Raw genomic sequence first — 20,608 nt, 5'->3', positions numbered from 1 at the left:
CATTGCTAAAATAAATCAAAGAAGACCTAAATAAATGGAAGGACATTCTGTGTTCACAGACTGGAAGATGAAATATGGTTATGATGTCAATTCTACCAAAATTGATTTACACATTCAATATTCATCAAAATTCCAAAAACAGAATGGAAAAGCCAATTATCAAATTTATTTGTAAGGGTAAAGGGCTCCAAATAACCAGAAACATCTTGAGAAAGAAGAATCAAGTTGCAGGACTCACACTTCCTGACTATCAAGTATATTACAAAGCTACAGAAACAGCATGGTACTGGCATAAACACAGATATATTGATCAATGGAACTGAATTAAGAGCTCAGAAATAGACTGCACAATTATGGTCAATTAATTTTTGACAAAGCTGCCAAGTCTACTCAACTGGGACAGAACAGTCTCTTCAACAAATGGCGGTGGGTAGAACTTGATATCCAAATCTTAAAGAATGAAAGAGGACCCCTATCTCACACCTTATACAAAAACTAATTCAAAATGGATCAAAGACCTAAATATAGCCAGGACTATAAAAGTCCTAGAAGAAAACCTAGGGAAGCATCTTCAAGATTTTATGGTGGGAACCCATGAATCTTGAAGACGATTGTATAAAATCTAGCTTATGGGGGGTGACAATGTGATTGGGAAAGCCATGTGGACCATACTCCCCTTTGTCCAGTGTATGGATGGATGAGTAGAAAAATGGGGGCAAAAAACAAACAAACAAACAAACAAACAAAAAAACACCCAGTATTCTTTTGTACTTTAATTGCTCATTTTCACTTTAATTTTTATTCTTATTATTTTTGTGTGTGTGGTAATGAAAATGTTCAAAAATTAATTTTGGTGATGAACGCACAACTATATAATGGTACTGTGAACAACTGAATGTATTCTTTGTATGACTGCATGGTATGTGAACATATCTCAATAAAAATGAACTAAGGCATTAAAGAATATGGCTGAGGGAGAACCCAAGATGGTAGCTAGGTGAGACAGGACAAAAAAAAAACACCTCTGTGAAAAATACTAGATAAAAGCCAGAAAGTGACTGAGAACACCAGTTCCAGCAATGCACCAGCCGGACGAGATATGCTAAATCCACAAGGACTGTGGATTTGGTGAAACCAGAAGTCTGCATTCTGAAATGAGTGAGAGAGCCGGCTGAAAGTCTGGCGGCCATGCTGCGGTGTGGGGAAACTGTGGGTTGGTGTTTGGAGATGGACTAGTTCTTTTTTAAAAAAAAAAACAAACAAACCAGGGAGCGGCTGCGGTTACAACGGTGAGAACTGTGCAGTGAAGCACGGCAGGAGCATGCTGTGCCAACATCTCGGTGTCTGGTGTGGAGGACAGCCCACTGCTGATTGTCTCGGGGCCAAGGGGCAGAGGGGAGCCAAAAGGAGAAAGAAACCACGCCCCTTGCAGCCATCTCCCTGGCGGGCTGGGAATGCTCCTGCCTGGGGCTGGAGCTATAGCCGAGAGCCACGCCAAGGGTCCCAGTGTGACGGGGAGTAATTCCCGCAGCACTGCGCACATGCCACAATATTGGCTGTGGACAGTGGGCTTTAGTGCACCCACAGCTAATTGTCCCAGAGCTGGGAAGGCGGACCTGTGCAAAAAAGGGGAAATAAACACGCTCCATTCAACCATCTTTACAGCAGGCTGGGAACACCCCTGCACGGCCCAGTGGCCCAGGGCTTCCCTGGAGTGCCAGTGCACACTTGTGACATGGCACAGCCTTCCCTTAGCAGAGATCCTGGAATAGCACAGCTGGGAAGGGGGACCCGCTAGCAAATCTGAGGGACCCTATGCCAATACCAAGGATTTGTGGGTCAGCGGCAGAGACAATCTGTGGCAAGACTGAAATGAAGGCTTAGACTCTTGCAATAGCCTTAAATCTCCGGGAGCACCTGGGAGGTTTGATTTTTAAAGCTGCCCTGCCTCTGTAACCACTCAGACACACGCCCCACATTCAGGGTGGACAGCACCAACAACACACCCAAACTTAGTGCACCAATTGAACCCCACAAGAATCAGATCCCCACACAACACAAAGACAAAGTTGGGGAGAACTGACTTGAGGGGAATAGGTGACTCGCGGATGCCATCTGCTGGCTAGTTAGAGAAAGTGTACACCACCAAGCTGTAGATCTGACAAATTAGAGATCGGTACTTTTTATATCCAGAAAGAACCCTATCAAGTAAAGCAAATGCCAAGAGCCCAAAAACAACAGAAAATCTTAAAGCATATGATAAAACCAGACGATATGGAGAACCCAAACCCAAACACCCAGATCAAAAGATCAGAAGAGACACGGTACTTGGTGCAATTAATCAAAGAACTTAAGTCAAACAATGAGAGCACGGCACAGGACATAAAGGACATGAAGAAGAGCATGGCACAGGATATAAAAGACATAAAGAAGACCCTAGAAGAGCATAAAGAAGAAATTGCACGAGTAAATAAAAAAATAGATGACCTTATGGAAATAAAAGAAATGGCTGGCCAAATTAAAAAGACTCTGGATACTCGTAATACAAGATTAGAGGGAGTTGAACAATGACTCAGAGTCCTTCAGGACCACAGAATGGAAAATGAAAGAACAAAAGAAACAATGGGGAAAAAAATCGAAAAAATCGTAATGGATCTCAGGGATATTACAGATAAAATAAAACATCCAAATTTAAGACTCATTGGTGTCCCAGAAGAGGAAGAGAAGGGTAAAGGTCTAGAAAGAGTATTCAAAGAAATTGTTGGGGAAAACTTCCCAAACCTTCTACACAATATAAATACACAAAGCATAAATGCCCAGCAAACTCCAAATAGAATAAATCCAAATAAACCCACTCCAAGACATAATCCGATCAGACTGACAAATAATGATGAAAAGGAGCAAGTTCTGAAAGCAGCAAGAGAAAAGCAATTCACCACATACAAAGGAAACAACATAAGACTAAGTAGTGACTACTCAGCGGCCACCATGGAGGCGAGAAGGCAGTGGCATGACATATTTAAAATTCTGCGAGAGAGAAACTTCCAACCAAGAATACTTTATCCAGCAAAACTCTCCTTCAAATTTGTGGCAGAGTTTAAATTTTTCACAAACAAATGCTGAGAGATTTTGCTAATAAAAGACCTGCCCTACTTCAGATACTAAAGGGAGCCCTACTGACAGAGAAACAAAGAAAGGAGAGAGAGATATAGAGAAATTTAACAGACATATATAGAAAATTACATCCCAAATCACCAGGACACAGATTCTTCTATAGTGATCAGATCTTTCTCCAGAATAGACCATATGCTGGGACATAAAACAAGCCTCAATAAATTAAAAAAAAAAAAAATTTGAATTTATTCAAAGCACATTCTCTGACCACAGTGGAATACAAATAGAACTCAATAACCATCAGAGACTTAGAAAATTCACAAACAACTGGAGGGTAAAAATGAGGGGGAGATGAAAACATTCCCAGATAATCAAAAGCTGAGGGACTTCATCACCAGTAGATCAGTGCTATAAGAAATGCTAAAGGGAATTGAGCAGGCTAAAAGGAAGGGACACTAAACAACTGACTGAAACTACATGAAGAAATAAAGATTTCCAGTAAAGATCACATGGTAAATATAAATACCAATACTACCGCATTTTTGATTTGTAACTCCACTGTTTACTTCCTACAGGAACTAAAATACATAAACTGTAATGATAAATCAGTGGTTTTGGACTCAATGTAAAATATGTAATTTTTGACAAGAACTACATACAGGTGAGGGAATGAAGGAAAATAGGAACATAGTTTATGTGTCCTATTGACGTTAAGTTGGTATCAAAGAAAAACAAGATTATTATAGAGTTAAGATGTTAAATTTAAGCCCCACGGTAAACACAAAAAAAGTGTCAGAGAATATGACTATAGAGATGAAAAGTTGAGTATGGGTTACGAGAAGTGGGGGAAGGGGCAATTGGGAGTTAAGAAATGAGGGTAGGGTTTCTGTTTGGGGTGAAGGGAAATTTCTAGTAATGGATGGTGGGAAGGTGATAGCACTGCAACATACTAAATGTGATTAATCCCACTAATGGAATGCTAGGAAGGGGTTGGAATGGGAAGATGTAGGCTGTATATATGTTTCCACAATTGAAAAAAAAAAAAAAATCTAAATAGATAAGGACAATTAAATGCCACGGATGATCCTGAATAGGATCTGAGGATGGAGGAGAAGAGGCTCAAAGGGACGTAGCTGGACAAAAGAAAGAAAAAAAAGTAAATATAGAATGTAAGCTTTGTATCAATGTTGAATTTCTTGAACTTCTTAGCTGCGCTTGATGGGATTGCATAAAAGAATGTTCTTGTACATGGGAAATGTATATGTGAATTATACTGTTTGTTCAAGGATGTGTGCAGCTTGCTCTCATATGTTCAGAAGACAGACCAATAGATGATGGATGACAGGGAGGGAGGGAGGGAGGGAGGGAAAGAAAAATGATGGTGTGACAGGATTAAAGCTGGTGAATCGGGGTATTGGGGGAGGGGGGTTAGGGTATGCTGGAGTTCTGTGTATGGGGTTTGTATTGTTTTTGCAACTGTTCCTGTAAGTTTGAATTTATTTCAAAATAAAATAAAAGAAAAATTTAAAAAAAAATGAATTAAAAACAAAAAAAAAGATCTTATGGAGGGAGCTAGTTTCTTAGACTTTCCACCCAAAGCACAGCAATGAATGAAAAATAGATAAATGGGACTGCCTCAAAATTAAAAACTTGTGTGTCAAAGGAATTTGTCCAGGAATTGAAAAGGCAACATATCAATGGGAGAAAATATTTGGAAACCACACATCCTATAAGGGTTTAATATCCAGAAAATATAAAGAAATCCTACAACTCAACAATAAAGACAGACAACTCCATTATGGGCAAAAGACTTGAATATACATTTTTTCAAAGAGGAAATACAAATGACTAAAAAGCACATGAAAAGATGCCCAGTATCACTAGCTATGAGGAAAAAGCAAATCCAAACCACAATGAGGTATCATTTCAGAATTTTTAATAAGGTTAATTGTGTCTGGAAAAGGATAAAGGGGATGGTAGCCCATTATTGTGAGTGCAAGTAAAAGTGCTGAATTGTGGGTGTGAATGTGGTTGAACAGGGAAGGTTTAGGTCGTATATGTCACTAGAAGGAAAGCTAGAGGATGAAACCTGAGATTGTATAACACAGTGAACCCTGCCGGGGACAATGACTTTGGTTAATAGTACAAATCAAGAATGTTCTTCCATGAATTAGAACAAATGTACATCACTATTACAAGGTGTTAATAACGGGGTGGTACATGGGAAAAAATACACCAAATGCAAACTACGGATGATAACTAACAGTAATATTTTAATATTCTTTCATCAGTTGTAACAAAGGTACCACACCAATGCTAAGTGTCAACAATGGGGGGTATAAAGGGTGTGGGGTTTTTCTTTTTTGGAGCAATGAAAATGTTCTCAAGTTGATTGTGGTGATGAATGCACAGCTCTGTGACAATACTGAGAGCCATTAACTGTACACTTTGGATTGACTGTGTGGTGTGTGAATAAAACTGCTTTAAAAAATAAAATAGGGCTCCCACTGCATTTTGATCACATTACTCCAATGCACCCCTACTGTTTTAGACTATAGTGAGTGCTTTATATGGTTGTCGTCCCAGCTAGACTGTAAGTGCCATAAGGGTAAGAAGAACTCTTTCTAATATTCTGTTTTGAAGTTCAGCACCATCTACATCTTGTTTGGAAAGAAAGAAATTTCTCCTATGGCACTATTTTCATAACATGAATTAGATATAATAAAATCTAATACTTATAGAGGGTTTCATTTTGTGCCATACACTGTATATGTAACATTTAATAGAGTATCTTGTTTAATTAATTACCTATAAGGTAGAATAAAAGGGATTCATTAATTAGGAACATGGTTTTGATTAGGCTGAGATAAGATATATACCTATAACATATAATTAGGAACTAGCACCATAAGTAAAAGGCTGTTGCTATACCTAAAGGATGATGATAAAGGTGCTATGAAGTGCTCATGATAATGATTGTTTTAGTCAGATTCGGAAAAGAGATTTCTCTTGAATAAAAGCTAGATGTGGGGGAAAATGCTAAATTTACTCAGTGATTTAGGTTTTATAGCTAAAATTTTATAGTTATTGTGGGAAAAAAGTTCTAGCAGGAAAACAAACATGATCACAAATTCACTATCCCCAAATCCTTTAATTCCCACTGAAATAATGGTACATAATATTAATTTTATAACATGATATGTAATACAAATGCAATTACTCCATTAGAGAAGCACCTTTGGATTTAAAAATTGATCTTCATTTTACAATTCTGTCATCTTCTTGCTGCTCCTTGCTAAACTCTAAGTTCCACGCTAGTAAGATCTTGCTGTTTTCTTCAGAGCTGTAAATTCAGAACTTAACAATGTATGTCACATAGGAACTCTATGAATGAATGAAATGAATGAAATGAATGAAAATGGAGGGGGGAGGACCCTTTCCCTTTAATTCTAACGTGTTTTAATGGTTTCTGCCAAAACTATACACTGAGGAACTGAAGTGTGAGTTAATGTTTAAGCATTTTAGGGAAATAATTCCATCAGCTAACTTGGTAGGATGCATCAAAGTGAATGGTGCAGATCATGTGTAGCCTCAAATGCTCTCAGCTTTCTTTCTATTTATGGTGATTTTGTGTGACACACACTCCCCCCCCCCCATAGGTGTATAATATTGCCCTTGAATAGCAATTTTAAAAACTTCCAACTCCTGTAACCAAGATGCAACAAAATGGTGCAACTTCCATCAGATAAAATAACTAAATACTCTTTGAAGTCCTTCAAGACCTTGTTGTCTAAGAGAGATTGCTAAATTCAGGTTCAAGATGGTCAGAGATTTTCAAGATAAAGCTTTCAGATGCTAAGCTAGTTGTACAGCCAGGAGCTAGTGAAAATAATTTGCTAGGCAAGAAGGTTCTATTGGACAACAGAAGGAATTTAGTATACTGCCTTGGAAAAGGCTGAAGATATGAGATGGCCAAGTGTCTAAGGAGAAATAGGATTACCGCTAAGTAATCTCTGTCCCTTTAAAAATGGTAGGCATTTCTTATAGGTGTGACACTAAAGAACTAAACACAAATCAAAATATAACATTGTAGGAAAGTTCACTCTCTCAGGTAGTAGCCGGAAAAGAATGCTGTAATGAAACCTACTCTCTGAAAAACCAGCTCTTGAAATTCTTTCTTAGTGAGTAACACTTGGGTTATTTGTCCAGGTGAGTCAGAATTATAAAGTAGTATCTTAAATGTAGGCTAGCCCTGGCTGAGTGACAGGGCATCTGCACAGGGCTTTAAGAGAGCAATTCTTCCCATGTAAAACCAGACAAATCCAACTTCCTCCAATTTTTCAATCTGCTAAACTCATATTTCTGCTTCTACCTTGCTTCTTTTTTCCAAGTCAAATCTTCCTTCAAGGCTTTTTTTCATCCATCTCTTTCTTTTCTCTTTTACTTGTAGAGAGTTCCTGCCTCTTACTTCTTATTTCTCATACCCCCAATCAAATTTTACTTTCATTATCAGATTCCTATTGCTACAGGAGCATGGAAATCAGGACACAACTGGTCAAACACCTTCCAAAGCCTTCGCACTAAATGAAGATCAAACTTCTTAGCCTAGTAGCTAAGGACCCCAGTAACCCTTCCAGGTTTATCTTACTATCCCTGAATCAAACCATTGGTCTCAATTAAACTTGTCACCCACCAACTATATAGCATGACTTTCCTTCTGCATAGCTTTCCCTTCCATCTACTGAATACTCTTCATCAAGCCTCAACTAAAATATCATCTTCTTTATGAAAACTTCATTGATCATTTCTAGTCAGAATTATTATTATAGTCAGAACTATTATTTCTCTTAAATATTCATTATCTGCACAGATATCCTCTTATAATGAAGCAATACTCAGGGAGTCTAGTCATAAATTCTCATAGTTGAAAGATTAAAATGTTAAAAAATATTGCTTTTTAAGTAGGGGGAAAGCTAAGTACATAAATAAAAAATATTTATGTATAATGTAGAGTACTTTTTAAAAGGAAAATTACACCCAACTCTTTATATAAATTCTTAAGGTCTTACATTTACTTTGTTTTTAATATTTTTTATTGTAAAATTTAACATATATACAAAACAGTGATAACTTTCAAAGTACGATTTAACAAATAATTAGAGAGCAAATTTCAAAGAATGTTTTGGGTTACAGTTTCACAATTTCAGTTATTTCCTTATTGTGAAATATAACATACATACAGAAATGTGATAACTTCCAAAGTACAATTTAATAAGCAGTTATATAGGTAATTTCAAAGAATGCTATGGGCTACAGTACCACAGTTTCAGTTCCTTCTTTACTGTGGAATTCAAGATATATACAGAAAGGTGATTAACTTTCAAAGTATGATTTAACGAGTAGCTACAGAGCAAATCTCAAAGAAGGTTATGGTTGCAGTTCCACCATTTCAGTTATTTCCTTCTAGCTATTCTAATACCATTTAGTTTTAAGAGTGAGATTTGTGGCTCATTCTTATCAGTTCCCTCTTCCCAGTTCCTCAGGAGATTATTCATTTACAAAGACTGGAGATTTTGTTTGTTTGCTTGCTTAAATATACCTCAAACTCTCTTCAGAAAAACAGTTTTTTAATCTAACATCCGTTTCCACACAAACTGCACTATAGCAGAAAGTAATGACTCCACCTTACTACGGTTTAATCATTTTATCAAATGCTTATAAACAAACACAAGAAGGAGGTCAGAACCCAATGGAATCTTTCAACTAAAACTGTCAAAACAGCTTTTTGTGTTTCAGTAATCTGCACGAGTGCTACTAACAAGGGCTATACAATAGAACTATTTATACACTCAGGAAAATGCTGAATGACGTTCTCTAACCTAACGTGAGAACTGGTAGTAAGGGGAGAGAACAGGGCTATTGGTCATGGGCACTTTGATCCACCAATTACAGAACATTCATTTAAATATTCCAAGGATTAACAGATGTAGCAATTTAATATCACTTTCATAATCAAGGGCAAGGTAAAGTCTGTGATTTAAATGCTTGCAAAGATACATGTGAAGAAATGAAAACAGCTTAAATATAAGAAAGGTGGATACCCAAATTTGCACAGACCCATCATTTTATTATGCAAAAGTGAATGGTTTCTATGTTTCCATGAATAGAGATAACAATATTAACATCACCATCGTAATTAAGGACATCCCAACTTACATATTATTCCAAATGAAAATTCTATTACTATTGCTTTCAATTTCACCTTGCTTCATAAAAAAGATTCTGAGTTAAAACAAGCTTTCATCAAATGCCCCTTTCTTACATTTGCAATCAGTATAGCAGCTAACATGGCTTCATCTCAACCACCCAGACATACTTCCAAATATTCCAGAATGCTACCTAAAAAACTAACTTTCTCTTTAAAAATCAAGAAAATTGTACTTTCATCTCATCAGAAATAGTAAATAATTATAATACCATTAAAAACTTACTTGAACTTTGCTTCCACCTCTTCAGCAGCTTTCTGATATTGCTCAGTGGTGACTTTGTAGAATTCTGAGCTCTGGGGACAAAGATAGGAGAATTTTCACTATCCAAGAGGACTAAATTGTGTGTAACATTTAAAATGTCAAAAAACACATACAATCTTGTTTCAACCACTCAAGCAGTAGGAGAATTTCTTGCATAAGTGTCAATGGGATACTTATAAAAATACATGTAAAAGTATTCATTTAAATAACAGTACAGTTGTTGGTAAACAAATTACAATTACAAAGTAAACTTTCATAGTTATAATTCATCATTATTTGATTCTTCTTAGAAAATTTCCAGTACACATATTTGAAATTTTTTTTAGATCTTCCTTATTTGGACTTGACCACCAAAAGATCAGTGGATGTTTGAGATTGAGTAAGTAAATTCACGTACATCATTCATGTCTGCGTATCATTCCACAAGTGTTCTATGACAGCAAAGGATGAATTCTTTCTACACAATATGTTTGTCCTCAAGATGGATTCTTTATGGAGTAGAATTTGTTCTATCACCTTCACATGACCACAAAAGCATCAACAATTATAATAAATTAATCAGTAAGAATAAGGGACCAGTTTTGGGTAATTTTTACACAAAAATATTTCCACTATTACATGAAAAAAAACATAAGCAACATAAACCACAATAAACCAAGTTGCAACAGTAAAGTTATACCTTTCCTGGGGCAACAAAATAAAAAATTATCCATTCTTGCTGGCTACTTTGAAACATGCCTTTTACTGCAGGGGGTGGCCTAAATGATCCCATGAGTCCTCAGATTCTAATGAAATATCCTGCAAAATACAGTGCACTACAAAAGAAACACATGAACAGCTCCCACAATGTACTGGTCTATTGTACACACTTGTCCCCTAATCTCTCAGGTTTCACACACATGGCTTGGGGTAGTTTATTTTTTAATAAATCATTGTTGGTTGCTAAGAAAATGAAAATGAAATCCTCTTCACACCAGTGACCCCTTTGCATTTAACAATCTGGGTTGCCCAATGACAGTCACATTCAGGTTTCTTGGATGTAGATAAAATCAATAGGTATGTGATTAGACAGCAGACTCAGGGTGACTGGTGCCATGGACAGGTCACCATTTGAGATGATGAATGGCTCTCTATCAACCTACAGTCCCCTATGACGCTAACATTTACTATAATCTTATTTGGGCTGCGATTTATTTTTCTTGCACCTGATCAATAAAGATGAACAGAACAGTTGTAAAGATCGATTGTAATTTTTTATCATTTTCAACCATGAGATGCATTTCTGACATGAAGACAATATTCCATGTGTACTGCTTCTGCATTTTTTAAACCTGCAATTTGAGTGATCAACTGGACTAGTCTATATGCTGAGAGATTTTAAGTCATCTGTAGGGCTCAAACTATTGAAAAGCCATTTGTCTTAGTTATTTTAAACTTTAGGTTATGTTACACCTTCCTATCAGTTACACTTGTAAGATTTTCTTTAAAACACACAGCAATCACAACATGTTTTTTACAATGTTCAGTTTAAGGGTTTCTTCGAACTCTTCTAACTGAAAGCAGCAAAAAGGCAGTTACTAATTTATAATGAACACTGATGAGAAACTCCCCCAAGTTACTATGGTCATTGTCAAATGGGCTTATGGTACTGAATTCTCTATTAATACGTCCGCAAAGCAATACCTTCTTGATTAGTACTTTCACTTATTTTAAGCATTATAATTGAAATGTCTGGACGGTGACAGAACTGTGCTGGAAGATGTGTTTTTTGGTCCTCTTCTATGACCTTGAAGACATCTTCCAACCTCCCCCAGCTTCCCTTTCAAAGTTTCTAACCTGTAAAATATGGATGATAATACTAGCCCTACTTCTCTCCAACAAATCTGTTGTAGAAATAAAATCATATATGTGAGAAAGCTATGAAACCTGTTAAGTGACTTTGTGGAGTAAGAGCAAGAATAAATAAGAGATTTTGCAGGAAAAACAAACAAACAAACAAACAATACCAAAACCTAACTTGGACAATTCCATTCTGGGTACAAGCTACAGATAACCAAGAGTAAATTTAAGCTTTCTAACAAGAATGATACACAAAAGCAAGCGTTTTACTATATAATAAGTTAGTAAGCTTCCCTATGCCTTATAAGGCCAAATACAGGTGAAATTATTACTGATATCCTCAAACTTCCCCCTACAATATTAAACACAAATAGCATGTAATTTCTCAAAGCAAAGCTTTAGGTTTTATTTATACTCCATACCTCCATCTCAGTGACAGTTTCCCACATTACATAAACCTGTCTAACAAAAATGATGGCAACAGGATATAACAACTAAGGAAATAAAAACACAAATATGCCCAAGATCTCTATGTAGACAGTGTTTGATTCTATAAGTGTGTATTTATTCAACAAAAATAAAGCTTTATTATTCTAACAAATGTTCATTTTGGGGAATCAGACCCTCAAGAAGCTTTCTATTTAAGATGGGAGATAATAAAAATAATTATGATGAAAGGACACAAATATCAAGTTAAATGTTGTACATAGTGTTACTGGAGTTAAGAGAGCAGAGATCTCTTTTGGCCTCACAAAATATTCTTTTAAATGAACACCCACCACTTAGAAAACACCTCAGTGTATTTGCCAGTGGGAGAATGGATAAATCAATTCATTAATGGAAGCCTATACAGCAAAGAAAAGCAATGAGTTAGACATACATGTGGACTAAAAAGCGGGTGTGATATATGATATATGGCAGGATGCAATTTATTTCAAGTTGGAAAAGGGCAAAATAATGCATAGGAAGAATAAATACAAAATCCAAATACTGTTTATCTCTAAGTGGTAGCAGTTTTGTGGGGGTGGTAGAAGGGTGTGAAAGGGGCAGGATGCAATAAAGGAAGGGCACACAGCGGTGTTCAACTGCATTGGTAATGTTTTATTTCTTAAAGTGAGATGGGGGTACACAAGTAGTTTTTATATGGGATTTAAATATTTCATAACACATATAATAATTTTATAACCCTCTCCCCACGCCAAAGGTGGCTGACTAAGAACAACAACAAATGATTTAGCCTGGCTGGCTAGAACATGGAAGTATGTGTAGGGCAGGGGGTGGGGCAGGCACATGGCTAAAGAGATTGGCTGAGTCAAGATAATATACGTACTCTTGAATGCTAGGCTATTGCAGAATGTCCACACGTTACCAAATAAAAAGTATTTTTTTAATTTTTAATTTTGAAATAACTTTAGACTTACAGAAAAGGGGCAAAAAAAGAAGGTTCCCAGAGATCCTTCACCCAGCTTCCCCTCATGTTAACCTTTTAATAAAAGTATAATTATCGAAACTAAGAAATGGACAATTTAACAACACTATTAAACTACCAACTTCATTTTGATTTCACCTATTTTTATACTAATGTCCTTTCTCTGTTCCAGTATCCAATCCTTGTTCTCAAGTTGCATTTAGTTGTCCTGTCTCCAACTTGTGACAGCTCCTCAGACTTGTCTTGTATGACCTTGATACTTTTAAAGAGTATCAGTCAGATAATCTGTAGAATGACTCTCAGTGTGGATTTGCCTGAAATTTTCTCATGATTAGAAAGATATATTACTGGGAACACTACAACAAAAGGGATGTGAATCCTATCAGTGAATCCTATCAGGGAATACAGTATATCGATGTGTCTATTTTACTGGTTGATGCTGATCACTCGATTAAAGCAGTGTCTACAGGATTTCTCCACAGCAAAGTCACAATTACTCCCTTTGAAATTAATAAATATCTTGGGGGAGGCACTTTGAAACTACGAAAATATACTTTATTGCCTCAAAATTTTATCCATGCCACTTTTCAAATCCACTGCTTGCAATACTTATTACTGTGGAGCTCTAATGGTGTACTAATTTTTAAATGATAACACTGCATAGATAGACCTTAGTGATGTAACGCTAACCTTCCTTTACTATTACCCAATACTGAAAATGATGTAGGCTTACAAAAAAAGCTTTAAACATTTTTTTTTCAAAGAGCGGGTAGCTATTTGTGAAGTATAAATTCCCTGCAGTCTGATTATGAGGTAGGGAACAGGGCAGGAGTAAATATAGACAAAAGAGAAGAAAATAGACAACTACAGAGAGATAAACCTGTTGATATTAGTTACCAATAAGTGGAATTGCACTTCATAGTCCAGACTTTATAGCACTGTGGAAACTTCTATCCTGCTCCCAGAAGGCCAATCTTTATCACTGCAATGAGGTGACTGCTAACTATTGTGTGGTTGACTCAGATTGGCTATTGTTAAGTAGTGAAAAAGAAGTCAAAGGGGAAGAATTGTTTCAGAAGTCCCCTCTCAGGTTGTTGCAGCTACAGATCCAGGCTTTTAGAAAAGGAGCCCCATCTCTTGCCCTACTGTTTCATGAGCCCTTGGATAAAGATCTGTGGATCACATGCTTCATATTCACTCAGGCAGCTTTTTCAACTGCAGATTCCTGAGCCATACCCAAGATCTCGGACGGCTGGACAGGAAGCTGCATTTTTAACAAGTATTTCAGGTGATTCTGAATTCACATTAAGTTAGGAAACCGTTGGATTTCTAGAACAATAAAAGAAATTTAATAATATTCTACTTAACTTGCCATTCAAAGTGAATTAATAATCAGTGTTGTTCGATTGCATGGAGCTTTGAATAGGGTGAGATACGGTGAGTTGGTATGGGTTAGAGTGAAATAGTGACACATTCCAAAGTAATTTGGGCAGAGAATAAAAAATATATTTACAGCCCCCCACCCCCACCCCCCTGAAGAGCTGGGGGAAGGTGCAGAAGTGTTGGACTTCCTCACCTGGACTGGTGCTGATGTTGACACAAACATTGGGACCGGCAGTTTGATGTGCCGAGCCCTCTATCGTGGGACTTGCCCTTGTGGAGCTCGTTACTGCAAAGGAGAGGCTAAACTTGCATATAATTGTGCCTAAGAGTGTCCCCGAATACCTCTTCATTGCTCAAATGTGGCCCTTTCTCTCTCTAACTGAGCCACCTCGGCAGGTGAACTCACTGCCCTCCCCCCTACGTGGGACCCGACTCCCAGGGGTGTAAATCTCCCTGGCAATGCAGGATATGACTCCCGGGGATGAATCTGGACCCGGCATCGTGGGATTGAGAATATCTTCTTGACCAAAAGGGGGATGCAAAATGAGACGAAATACTTTCAGTGGCTGAGAGTTTTCAAGTGGAGTCGAGAGGTCACTCTAGTGGACATTCTTATGCACTATATAGATAACACCTCTTAGATTTTAATGTATTGGAATAGTTAGAAGTAAATACCTGAAACTACCAAACTCCAACCCAGTAGTCTGGACTCCTGAAGACGACTGTATAATAATGTAGATTACAAGGGGGTGACCGTGTGATTGTGAAGGCCTTGTGGATCACACTCCCTTTGTCTAGTGTTTGGATGGATGGGTAGAAAAGTGGGGACAAAAACTAAATGACAAATAGGGTGGGATGGGGGGGATGGTTTGGGTGTTCTTTTCGTACTTTTACTTTTTATTCTTATTCCAATTCTTTCTGATGCAAGGAAAATGTTAAGAAATAGATTGTGGTGATGAATGCACAACTATATGATCGTACTGTGTGGTACGATTGTACGGTATGTGAATATATTTCATGTATGGATGATTGTATGGTATGTGAATATACTTCAATAAAAATGAATTAAAAAAATAATAATTGGTATTGTTGAAGAATGATGGCAAATACTACTTTCCATAATTAATTAGGGCTATATTTTTTAAAAAGGGAACCAAAACAGCAAGTGGTAAATGGTGATCTTACAACTGTCTTTCAACGAATGATCACCGCTTCATGAAGAGGCATGTTCCTTCCATGCAATGCTCATACTCCGAACAGATACTCATATATAAAAGTACTATGATTTTCAGAGAGTCTTTGTCATCCATGTTGTCTTGAGAGGGAAACAGTTTTTACATGCTGCTATTCTTGTTTATTAAATTACTATTAGCTTAGTGTCACCATTATAACTAAGTTTATTGTTATCTGGTTGACCCTACAGTTTGTAGTAATGCAAACTGTATTTTTGTTTGATCATTTTCTAATAGATAAATTGTAAGACCTATGTAGTCTGGGCTTCAAATAGGTAATATCCACTTTCCTATTTCCAAAGTAGGTGTGCACATATTCCCTCCAAACTTTATTGATATCTTAAGTCCTCATACTGTCTAGGGTGGTGGAGAAATTGGTTAGGATGACTTTAAAAAGAGAACCACAAAGAGCAAGTGCTAAAAGGTGTCATGATCTTACAAGCTGGTCTTTCAATGAATGAATATTGCTTTCTGAAGGGGCATATTACTTCTATGTCTGTAAGGTCCTTTTCAAACTAAAATAATAATAATAAAAAATCTCCATTCATATTCAGTCTGCATAGTCTTCTGCAGAAAAGTATTTGACACAATTTGTTCAGTGGTGGTATGGATTTGTGGCAGGTAAATGTGATTTTAGATCAAATCTTCAAGGTCTGATTTACTAACTTTCTTCTTAAAAACATGAGTTTTACTGTTTTATATAAGCATAAAACTGTTTTTTCACCAAGATTTTCTTTGGGAAGTTAAATCTCAAAAATTCCAAGTAGAGTGATGATATCTTTTAGATGTTTTGACTCTATGAAAAATCTGATAAAGGCTTGTCTGTCTTTGTCAAAGATAAGTGAAACTGGAGTCCTAGAAGTGAGCTCTCTCCAAAGTAACAATACAATTCTCTGCATTTGAGAGATGTTTCTGTCATTGTAATAAAGGACAAGGCATTAGTAGAAACAGTAGGCATTTCCATTTTCCGTATTAAACATCTTAATCAAGAGCACCAGGGACCAATTACTAAAAACCCAGGCAAGAAACTGAGCTGGTCAAAGTGAATGCTCCATTGTAAACAATGATTAACATGTTTGATTTGGAAGTTATATGAATACATTGTGCACAGTACTCTGCACTTAGTGGGTGATTCAGAGTTGGGTGGCAGTACCGCATAGTGGTTACAGCATGGACTTCAGATGAATGGATAAACAAACTGTGGTATATCTGTATAATGTAATGTTATTCAGATGTAAAAAGGAATGAAGTCCTGATGCATGTGACAATATGAATGTACCTTGAAGAAATGCTGGCCGTACACAAAAGGACAGATATTTGGTATTGATCTCACTGATATGAAATAATTAGAATAAGCAAATTCATCGAGTCAGAAACTACAATACAGGTTACCAGGGGCTGGGTGGGGGTAGGGGGTTAATGCTCAATTGGTACAGAGTTTCTATTTGAGGTGATGGAAAAATTTTGATAATGGATGGTGATAATGGGAGCATAGCATTGTTAATGTAATTAATGCCACTTAATTGAATAATTGAAAGTGGATAAAATGAGAAATTTTAGGTTATCTATCTATTACCAGAGTAAATTTAAAACAAAACAAAACAAAACCAGAGAACTGTATAACACAGTGAATCCTAATGTCAAATATGGATCTACAGATAATAGTATAATTGTAACTTTGTTTCCTCAATTGTCAACAAATGTACCATACTAGTACAAAGTGCTAATATTAGAGGAAACTGAATATGCAAAAGGAGTATATGAGAACTTTTGCATTATTTTTTCTATAAACCTGTAACTTCTAATTAAAAAAAAAAAGAAATGGGTATAGTTTAAGATTATATTCAATTGCAACAAAAGTACAGTAACAGTTTAAGTTGCAAATACTATAGTAGCCTAAACCAGTAAGGGGATTATTTTTCTCATGTAACAAGAAGTTTGCATGTAGGAACCTCAGGGCTGATATAGCTGCTCAAGGATATCATCAAATAACTAGGCCCTTTCTGTATTTATTTTCAATTCTCAGCCTTTGGCTTTTATCCTCACGGCCTCAAGACAACTGTTGCACCTCCAGTTAGTATGTCCATGTTCTAGGAAGGAAGAAGGCAAAAGTAAAGAGGAGAAGAGAAGCCTTCTCCAGGGATTTCCAGTTAACATTTCTTTGGCCGGAATTATATATCATGCACAACCCTGGCTGCAGAAGAGGATAGGAAATTATTACTGTTTTCTGGCTTACAGATTAAAGGAAGACAAGGAAGAGGAGTTTGGAATGGGCATTTATGAAGCCAATTTTTCATACCTGCCACAGATAGTTGAGGTGACAGCACAGGATCACGCACAAAATAGTGTTGTTGATTTTATATGCAAATATTCCAATATTTTCTTCCACTCTCACTTAAACTTGTAATTTGGGGTGTGGGGGGAGATTTACCCATCCGGCATTCTCATACCCAAGAACAAAGTTTTTATATAGTGTAGGAAGGAGACAGGAATCAACAAGAGAGGGCATCATTCTCAAGTACCTTTGGGCTGGCTGTGGCCCAAGTTTTTGAATGTGTGATACACAGCCATCTCCACTTTCAGAAAGTCTCCCTTTAAAATGATATACTTAAATGCATTTCCACAGACACACATTATTGCTAGATTTGAAAAGTATCACACATACACAGTCTAAGACTCTGAATCATGTTTCTTTGTTCTGGTATAACTAATATGACCACACCAGTAGCATATAAGAAAAGAACAAATCAAAAAGGTCGTAAGAAAAATTTGTTAACTAGCCCTTGTCAGTTCTTTTACAAAATGCATCACATGGAGATTTGAGCATGATTATATAACACGTAAGAACTGGTGTGTATTTAATGTTCTGGAAGCCTTACACTTTATTTTCCAGAGAAGAATACACTCCTCCCTCACTGTCCATCGAAGGCTTATGCCAACTTGGCTGCTGTACAGCACAGAAGGAATGGTGGAAAGACCTTGGATATCTGATAGCAGTCTGCCTGAAGGCGTGGCTCCTCCTCTTTTTAAGCTAATCTATTATTACCACTAACAATTGTACCTCTCTCTCCTTCCTGCAACCCATCCAAATGGAAGAGTCACTATATCAGCCAATTTAAAGAAAGGTCCAGAGTATATAAACACCAGGAAAAGCCTTCCTATTGACAATACCAGTTCCTGTTGTTAAGGGGCTTAGGTACAAAACAGTGTTACAATTTTGTTATAATATTCACCCAGGAACTTTTATAATACGTAATCAGCTGGATGCAGGTAAGTATGTTTCTCCCAAACTGAGCGCTAAGCATTTGTGAACCCCATTTAATACTGAGGTAACTGCAGCATGGATATAATTCTTTGCATGGAAGCTCTGAAACAGTAAATCACTGAATGATACCAGGTGGCCTCAACCATCCTGTCTCTGCCAAATTACATGAAACCAAGAAATAGGCTTTACACTGTAACTAACTTTTTGACAATAATTTTAAGAACTATACAATTAAAAAAAATTACTAATGATCCAAACTTGGTTTATCCAGCAGTTCCAATACTTTTCCAGAAAACCAGAAAGCAACAATGGAAGATTTGCATTTTGTATTCCCTGTCATTCATTCCTATACACTCTAAAGTCTGTTATAGGGGGGTAGAGGATCAATGGAAGTAATTGGATAATCCTCAGTAAGAAAAGCAGCCCTTGAATAAACAAGAGTAGTTGGCATCTTAAAGAACCTTTCATTATTGGAGCTTTTAAGATGCATGGCCTTGATTCTCTTTCCTTTTATTCTCTTCCCCCTGCCTCCAACCCCTACTCCCTTGCTCAGGAGAATGCTATCTACAAGACAGGAAAATCAAAGCTAATATTGAAATAAGCTTGCAAATTGCCAGGACTGGTTCAGATTCATGGTTTATCAGTTCCAGTATTCTGTTTCTAAAACGTGCACCAAAAAACAGTTTGCATTATTCAAACTGTCTTGCTTTTTAACATGTAAAAGGAAGACCTTATCTTTCAGGGTGATTGTGAGTAACAAAGGCTAGGTATTTATTCTGAATGTCCCTCAATTTCTAATAACCATTTGTGTAAACCCACAAGTGTATCTTACTTCTTCCCAGCCCTATTTCTTTTCAATTAGTGATCGATACCTGACTCCTTTAGCAGTTTAATAATGAATTACTGCGGGTGACTGAGCTTGTACCTCGACTTACCAGGCCTGGGCCAGGGGACCTGATATCACCCCCTGGGGAGGGTAGTAGGTACGGGCGTTAGTGCCCTCTGCAGCCCCCCCGAGCCTGAGGAGCGAGGTCAAGGCAGCTCCCTTTTCCTCACCCAAAATGTCACGGGCAGGGGAGGCTTGCCGGAGGAAACCGCCTTTCTCCCAACCGCCCTTTCCTCACTTCCTTATCTTGCCCGCACACTCCCCTGTGCCAAGGCAACTCCTGCCACCGCCAGCGCGCATGCACCGTGGCCGGAACAACCCCCGCCCGCTGCAACGGCTCCTGCGTCCTCTCAGAACCAATCCTAGCCCCTCTCCCTTCAGTATTGCCATTTAAGGCTACTTCACCTCTTTTCCAGCCCTGCCCTTCTTACCAGCCTATATAACCTGTAATCACCCCTAAATAAAGTCTCTCTTTGGCGCATACTCCTACTGGATGAAGAGTGTCTTGTCCTTATCGCCGCCCTCCACACCTTGCACGCCTCCCGCCGAGGACCTGGCCAAGTCCTCCGCCTCGCCCTCGCCTCCGGGAAAGAGCCCCCGCCGCCGGTACCCTTTAAGCAGCCCCGAGAGCTGAGGGCTCCGCTGCCGGCCGCCACTCCCCCCAGAAGCAGTAACCGCGACCGCAAATTACTAATTTAGAGTTTCCAACAAATCAAAAATCCTGACTTATATTTAAAAGTTCCATAGGAAAGACACCTGAAGATTCCCTGTGGAAAAAATTACCAATAGCTTATCACAACACCCCTACTCTTTCCTCTCTCCTTAGATAACTCCAGATTTAAGATGAATATATTGTCTACCAAACTAAAAGATGACATTCCCAGCTTGCTTCCAGCTCGGCTGAGATGAAAACAAAATTAGTGTACAGGA

General features: G+C 37.5%; 1 protein-coding gene across 2 annotated transcripts in view; it reads right to left on the bottom strand.

Annotated features, from left to right (window-relative positions):
• Nucleotides 1-20,608, bottom strand: part of CHCHD3 (coiled-coil-helix-coiled-coil-helix domain containing 3) — a 341,725-nt gene that overhangs the window by 60,278 nt on the left and 260,839 nt on the right. For both annotated transcript variants that reach the window (XM_037836138.1, XM_037836139.1), the window contains one exon: nucleotides 9,606-9,676. In XM_037836138.1, the coding sequence (XP_037692066.1) occupies nucleotides 9,606-9,676 (71 nt within the window). The remainder of the gene's footprint in view (nucleotides 1-9,605; nucleotides 9,677-20,608) is intronic.

Source organism: Choloepus didactylus, chromosome 5 (genome assembly GCF_015220235.1).
Source record: "Choloepus didactylus isolate mChoDid1 chromosome 5, mChoDid1.pri, whole genome shotgun sequence".
NCBI lineage: Eukaryota > Metazoa > Chordata > Mammalia > Pilosa > Megalonychidae > Choloepus > Choloepus didactylus.
Note: the sequence above shows the minus strand (reverse complement) of the source record. Positions and strands in the feature narration are given on the sequence as shown.